The 7873-nt window shown below is 34.8% G+C and overlaps 1 protein-coding gene across 1 annotated transcript; it reads right to left on the bottom strand.

Annotated features, from left to right (window-relative positions):
• On the bottom strand, positions 2845–7614 carry LOC107606093 (phosphatidylinositol 4-phosphate 5-kinase 1). The gene is made up of 8 exons (XM_016308065.2): positions 6199–7614; positions 5943–6107; positions 5683–5848; positions 5174–5284; positions 4893–5086; positions 4674–4804; positions 4491–4584; positions 2845–3917 (listed from the first exon to the last, which is right to left on the bottom strand). Exons 1-8 carry the CDS (start codon positions 7290–7292, stop codon positions 3608–3610), a joined length of 2265 nt encoding a protein of 754 aa, XP_016163551.1. The 5' UTR covers positions 7293–7614; the 3' UTR covers positions 2845–3607.

Raw genomic sequence — 7873 nt, 5'->3', positions numbered from 1 at the left:
TTAGAAGAAATGGTTTCATGACATGATATTAAAGTTTTTATAATATAAAGGTCTAAAATTCGATATTTATTAATCCTAAAAAAAGAATTTCATTGTAAAAAAAAATCTATATAAAAAATCACATAAACCAAAAAAAAAACTCTTATATAAGCAGATTTGTTAGAAATATAACCATTCTATATCTATCTATTTATGTATCTCTTTCTATCGATTTAAACGTTTAAAAAAATAATTTTATGACACAATATCGTAATCAAAATTTTTTTTATCAACTTACCATATATATATAACCACCAACATCATATATATCATGACAATTATATCATATATACAACAACGTTTATTTATTAAATCAACCACTTATACAAAAAATACATAAAAATAATATATATAAACATACATAAATACATAATAATTAATATAAAAAATGAATTTTAATCTGTAATATAGTATTTTATATCCCTAACCAAATTAAATACGATGTGTTTTATAAATTGAACATTATGATTGATTATTTATACAGCATCACACCAGATCCATTCTTATATACTTGTGTCGGTCAGCACTTATTGTGTTTTGAGTTTGACTCGAAGAATAAAGTAGTAATTTCAATATGTACGGAATTTGATGCATATGCCACTGTAACATATTATTATTATTATTATTATTATATGGTTTGTAATAATATTGAACTTGAAGTAACAAATGCCATTATCATTACCATATTCTCTAAAACGGGATTTAAGGAACCCATCATTGTAAGAGATCAAGAAACCGATTTGTTTCAATCTCATGCTGAACATAAATCGAGATGAATGGTCGCTTTTTTCAGTCTGAATCAATGTGGGGGTGCAGATTAATTTAATTATTTAATTAATTAAACAAGTTATATGTACTTACAATATGCAGTGATTATTTGTCACAAAACTCGTCTTTTGGTAAGTAATAAAATAATTAAAGTTTAACTCACATGCATGGTAAAAATATATATTAATATTATTATTAGTAAAAGATTGTAAATATTTTATTTTAATAAATATATAAAATACATAAAAAAATATAAAAATAAGGTATATTTTTTTTGTCTTTAAAATTTAATAAATATTTTAAAATACCTTTTTAAGTTTTATTTTGTTTCAATTTCGTTTCAAAAATTTTTAATTTGAATCAAATATATTCTAACCAATAAATTTTCAAAAAATTTAGGATCCATCTAACAAAAATGAATGAAAATTATGCTTGATTCGTTTGTGTTGAAAGTTATTCTTATGAAATTGTTGAAATTGGTACTAAATTTTTTGAAAAAATTAGCTATTAAGAATATATTTGATATAAATCGAAAATTTTTGGAACAAAACTAAAATAAAAAAAAAACAATAAGAATATTTTAAAATTTTTATTAAATTTCAAAAACAAAAAATAAACTTTACCCAAAAAGAAAATTTCATATTTTTTAATAAAATCTTTTCGATTAACAACTTTAACATTTGTCATAATTAAATACAAGTAATTAATAATTATTGTTCAATAATATGGTGGGAATGACAGAGAGCACATGGAAAAAGCAATTGCCTCTCTGCTTAGACAAAATAAAAAGGGCAAAGGCGTGTTCCTATTAAATACGGAGATGCACAATTTCGGGGATTTTTTTTTATTTATTTATTTTGAATTTGTTATTGTACGGATCCATGAATAATTAATATATGGTGAGGCTTAATGCTTGTTTATGCAACACTTTGACACTTTAATTAATTTTTATGAACTTGTTGGTCAAGGATGAATCAATCTAACACGTGCTTGCCATCTTCCAATGAAACGTTTCATTATCATCTATTTGACACATATTTTATTGAAACATAAATTTTAAAGAGTAATGATAAATTGATAATTACCATATTTCTTCATAGTGATCATGAATTTGAATTAGAATAATAAAAGGATATATAAAAGCTATGCTGAGAAGGGAGTTCTAGTTCTTGAAATTAGATTAATTAAACTCTTAATTGATAATAAAGTTCGAAAGAGTATCCAAAAAGTAGTATGGTTTTCTAAAAATCCTCTTAAATGTAACAAAAAAATATGTAGGAAAATTTATGTAGAGGATAAATTAGTTGTCAAATACTGAGGTCAAATAATTTAATTTTGGGAGGCACACGCTAGTAGTAGAATATGAATAAGATTCTGACTCTTTTAAAATTATATTATTATTAGAGAAAAAAATACATTATTAATTATTTTTGAATTAAAATAATAAAATTTATAAATAATAAATATTATAAATTTAAAAATAATTAAATATAAATTTAATTAAATTTATATTTAATTATTTTTAATTATTAATTTTATATAAAAATAATTATATATAAATTTTTATTTTTTATTTTTTATATACTATGAAACTAACATACACCTCAACTATTACATTGAATCAAGGATAGTAAATGTGTGTGTATAAAGCTTTACATCCAATTAAATAATGAAAAATATTTAAGTACACAAATAGAAAAAGAATAAATAAAATTGCGAATTGAGAAAAGCACAATATTCACCTGCCACTGAGTTTGACCTGCGCAGTGAATTTCAAAGAGCATTCAGAAATGGGACGCATCTTACACGGTTCCCAAAGTAAAATTGACAAGACATAACATAAGATTTGTTTTACAAAATCCCATTCCCCTCTTCATTAAAATCCATAGCCGTTTTACTTACTTCAGCGAATCAGGGAGCGCCACGACCACGATTAAGCAATCAGACAGGCTTCGAGATTAGAACTTAGTACTAATACAAGTAGGAGGAGTACTTTTTATCTTCTCAATAAACCCCGAAAAGGAAAGAATTTTAAAATGAAGAGTCAAACATTGAACAAGCTTAATTAATATTTTGTTGTTGTACAAACAGTGGAAGGCGTGAGAAAGTAGAGAAAATTGAGGAGGATAAACAAGGAAGCCAACCGAATCTTTCTCTTGCTTTCTCTGCTTTTCATACCACTACCATTTCCATGCACCACAAGTCCACAACCCTCATCGCTTTCACTGCAAAACATTTTAATGTTCTTCAAACGAAAGAGTGCCATATGTACTATTTACATTCAAAAGAAAGTGACTCGTCCACTTCATAACCATGTCTCTCCAAAACATCTCAAACTAGTAAACCAAAAATGGAAGAAGAAAAAAATCGCATACCCATTATCCTTTTTTCTATAAAAACTGTACATTTTCTTTATTACTAAACTATTCCTCCACCTATCATCTTCACATCATGTAACCACAAAAAAATTCCACAACCCCTTCAAGAGGGGGAAAAAAGAAACAAAAAAGACCCTTTCCTTCATCTTCCATATACAGAGATCTCCTTGCATTCAATTCACCTTCCTTATAATTGACAATGGCTGTATGTTAAAATTCAGCCACAAAAACAACCTGAATACTGGGCGAGCTCCCTCGCTCGCTCGTTAAGCCATAAAAATGATGGCCTGTTCTTGACCAACATGTCCCTGGCAAACCATAAACCTCCAAGAAGGATTCCATCTCCAGCTGTTTTTCCGGGATACTGGGATCAATCAGGCAAATTTAACAATCATGCGAAAAGGACACTTTTTCTTTCATGTCTACCTGTCTTCTATGAAGATTCTGCTTACGAAATCGCGAAATCTCTTGGAGTAGAGCTTTGGATCAACAGCTGAGATTGAAGAAGAGTCGACCTGAAAAGACTTGTACGCATGCTCCAGCTTCTTGCTGATATCATAGTCTTGCAAGATGTCAATAATCCCAAAATATAGAACAACATCGCTAGTCTCTCCATTGCGATAAGGGGTCAAATGGCTGATTCCGACGGTTGTATATTGATCGAAATCACTCCGCCGGGCCATGCGCTCTGCTCTTGCAGGCATATTGGCACCCAACCTAATCAATGGTTTCCTGAAACAAGTGAAACAAAAATTAATACATCAAGTTGCAGGGTGAAAATTCTACAAAAGCAGAAAGAACATACATGAAGAGGTACTACAGAAATAATTATCTCAAGAGACAATCACCATTGACAAGGAATTATTGCCAGGCTAAAGGTAAAATAATAATAACTTTTAAGTTCTTTCTAAGGAAATCAGGACCACAACCTGTGCCCCCACAACCTGCCAAACTATCCCACCCACTTGCCTAAGATAATTCAAGCTACTTTCAATTATTACCATGGAAATCATCAATTCAACAATACCATGGGAAATACTAGGCTTCTAGAATGCCATTAAAAAGTCACAGCTCAAACATAGCATGCATAATTGCATATACAAGTCTATACAACATCTTAGGCTTTTTAAGAGACAGCAATAACCATGCACCCTTTCTTTGGTCTTTGTGGGAACTAAAAACTGATTGAGGGAATTCATAGTTCCATCTACTTTGTATGGATGCAGGAGTTACAACTTAAAACAAGCTGCAATATCAATTTAAAATTAAAATAATTTAAAGGAGCTGGAACAAATGTCAACATACCGTCCAGATTTAACTCTATCCCTGTCTTGTAACTCAGCCTCGAGGAATCGATAACCACGCATGAACTTTTCACTCTGATAGGAATCTTCTTTACCTAAAAGGTTCAACAGAATAACTTTTATCACTTTTACAATAACATAAAACTTACCAGCTGAATACAATGAGGAGAAAATGAATCCATACCAGAGCGTAATACAAACGGTGACAGTCCCATTTTGTCATATGTATTATCATCACGGAAATGAAGGCCAACCAAAAGACTGTAATCCATAATCCCCTCAGCTTCCAAGAACTCGCAATCCCGCTCAATTTGTCTGGACATAATAGCAAAACAAGATTAAATCAAGAGATTTGTAATTTTTTCAATGCCAAATAATAGATAGGACATGCTCAACAACTTACTTCATGAGATCCTGGAACCAATTTCTTTGTATACGAAAGACAAAATTGAGATCCAAGTCCTTGAGGGTGGTAGTTTCATCTATCTCCTCTTCGGATTTATCAGTTGTACGGCCATGTGAGGATCCTTTCAAGTCAAATCGTCTATGGATTGGATACTCTGAGCAGAAAAGGTTGCCCATCACAATGAACCGGGTCTGGATTTCATGAATGATAAATTCTCAGGAACTGAGATGCAAAAAGTCAACCCCGAAAAACACAAGAATATATGTACAAAAATATACCTTTTGGCCTCCGATCGGTTTTACACAGTGTACCCCATAGAATTTCGTCACAAGTGAATTCTCATACTGAGAAACATGTTGGTAATAACTTCGAAGCATCCGAAGAAGCACCTATAGTTTAGACACCAAATCCAAGTATCAACATAGATGTCCATAACACCAGAGAGTCGCAAATGCAGGGAATTGAATGCTTTGATTTTGCAATACATTATAATCAGTAAATTATAAAAGCTAGAAGCCTTTCCACAAAATCCAACTGTGTGTATTATGAAAGGAAGTTAACAACAACAATCTACTCCATTGGACTTGCATAACAAGCCAAGGCATCACTGAGACAGAAACATATGTCTATTTGGCCATTGACCACTGCATATGACTAGTGCAATCAAACTTTGGAACTTATTTCCCACACACTATTGCAAATTCACACACCAAAAGACGTTTACAGATTCAACACGAGACAAAGGCTACAAGTCTATATAGCACAGATATGTATCTATAAGTCTAACCTTGACTTCGGATTTCTTGACTGTCTTGATCATGAATCTGTCATCTTGGGTCAAGTAGAAGTAGCTTCCGCTTTTCCCCGGTGACGAAAGCTCCCTAAGAGCATCATTCCCACATACGGCCAACATGTAATCGGCAGGATCCACCTGAAATAGCTTCCTCAATTGCCTGAAAAATCAAAAGGACAATAACAGAATCCGATCAACAGAAAGCAAGAGGCCAATAAAAAAGTGTTGAAGAAAACACTAAACAGACATAATACCTAAAAACCATGGGGCAATAATCCTTCCACCGGAACTCCATGGACTGATGCGGCGGTGTAGTCTTCGATCCTTCCGGCGGAAACCTCGTCCAGAACTTCTCCTTGGGATCAAAATCACTTTGTTTCAGCACTCTGGATATCGAAGCTTCCTTCCCAACAGAGTACCTAGCAGAATCAAAAACCAAAAACAGTTCAAATCGCGAGCATTGAAAGACGAAATTTCATTTCAGACACCAAAAAATAAATAAAGACTCACCTTATTCCCAATTGCAGATTAAGCATTAAATCATAGTTCTTATGCCCCTTTGAAATAGTCTGACCGGGCCTCTTCACCTCCTTGGAGAAACAACGAGGCTCCGTATGAAACTGCTTCTTCTGCTTCTGATTCTGATTCTGATTCTGAATCTGATTCAGCTTCACATTATCACCATCTTCACGATCCGAACCAGTTCCATCATGATACAACATCGACACATTATCAATAATATCACACGTGATATCACCGGCATCACCATCCTGTTCCCAGATACAAATCTTCCCGGCACCGGCACCGGCACCGGCACCCGCACCACCGTCGACGGAGGACCTCTTTCTCATCGTTATGGTGAAGTTATCCCCCCAAACGGGACCCTTCCCATTACTACTCCTGCCAGGGTAGAAAGTACCGTTAAGCTGGTGCTGGTGCATCATAAGGTCCCTACTCCAGCATCCAACGTAGCAGCTCCCATCCGGCCACGTGAAAACACCTTGCCCCTTCGGAACACCGTTCTCCCACTGACCTTCGTAACGGTTTCCGTTACGCCACGTCAGCGTCCCTCTCCCTGAGATAACGCCGTTCCTCCATTCTCCAACGTACTCGTTCCCGTTCCTCCACACGTACCTACCTTGCCCGTCTTGAACGTTGCGCTTCCAAGAACCTTCATAGAAATCGCCGTTCGAGTAGCGTTTCTGGCCGTACCCGTGCTTCTTGTCGGAGCTCCATGACCCGCGGTAGGTGTCCCCGTCGGATCCGGTGAAGGTTCCGAACCCTTCCATTCGACCAGATTTGAACTCGCCCTCGTAGGTTGCGCCGGAAGGCCACGAGAATTTGCCTTTGCCGGAGGCTTTGCCGCGCTTCCATTCTCCTTCGTACATGCATCCGTCGGACCAGAGGTACTTGCCGGATCCGCTCGGAGCGTTCCCGGAGAAGTTTCCGGTATACAAATCGCCGTTCGGTAAGAGGCGTTCGACGGCGGAATCCGGTTCGGTGACAAGACTTGTTGGTGTCACCCTACGGCTCCGGCCGGTAGAGACCACCGCGGTTGCCGGCGGTGATGGCTTGAGAAGGTCTTTTTCTGCGTCGGATTTCATTTTGAGTTGGAAAGTGGTGGCGGAAAAAAACTCAATGCATTCTCCGGCGAGCTAAGGTGAGAGGCATTATGATTAATAATATTACGATAATAACCCTGCAAGTGTTGTGCCTTTTTCTCTCTCTATGTCTAGAATTTTGTTGTTGTTGCTGAATGAATGCTTTTCACTTTCTCTTTTGTGTTTTGAGTACTCTTTCTTCTACTTGTTATCTTCTCTTCTTCCCTTTGCGTTTTTTGGGGAAATGGGTTGGAATTGGATTCAGACTTTTGAGAGAGAGAGAGAGAGACAGAAAGTGTTGCGAGTCTGTATTACTAGGGCAGGGGCAGGGCCACTTTATTTATTTATATTTTCAACTTAAATGCCTAATTCTTACTTACTTAATTAATTACTAATTAGGCGGCTTTGCCTATGAAACCTTGCTAACTCTCACACTCTACTTCACCAAAGTTTAACACTATGCTTTATGCTTTTCATTATTTTATTACTCCCAACCTCATTTTCTTCCACCATCTTAATTTTCATAATTTCTTGGTATAAAGTATTATTTTATATTTATAGAAAACATTTTTAAAAGTTAATAA

The sequence above is a fragment of the Arachis ipaensis genome, chromosome B07 (genome assembly GCF_000816755.2).
Source record: "Arachis ipaensis cultivar K30076 chromosome B07, Araip1.1, whole genome shotgun sequence".
In the NCBI taxonomy this organism is placed as follows: Eukaryota; Viridiplantae; Streptophyta; class Magnoliopsida; order Fabales; family Fabaceae; genus Arachis; species Arachis ipaensis.
Note: the sequence above shows the minus strand (reverse complement) of the source record. Positions and strands in the feature narration are given on the sequence as shown.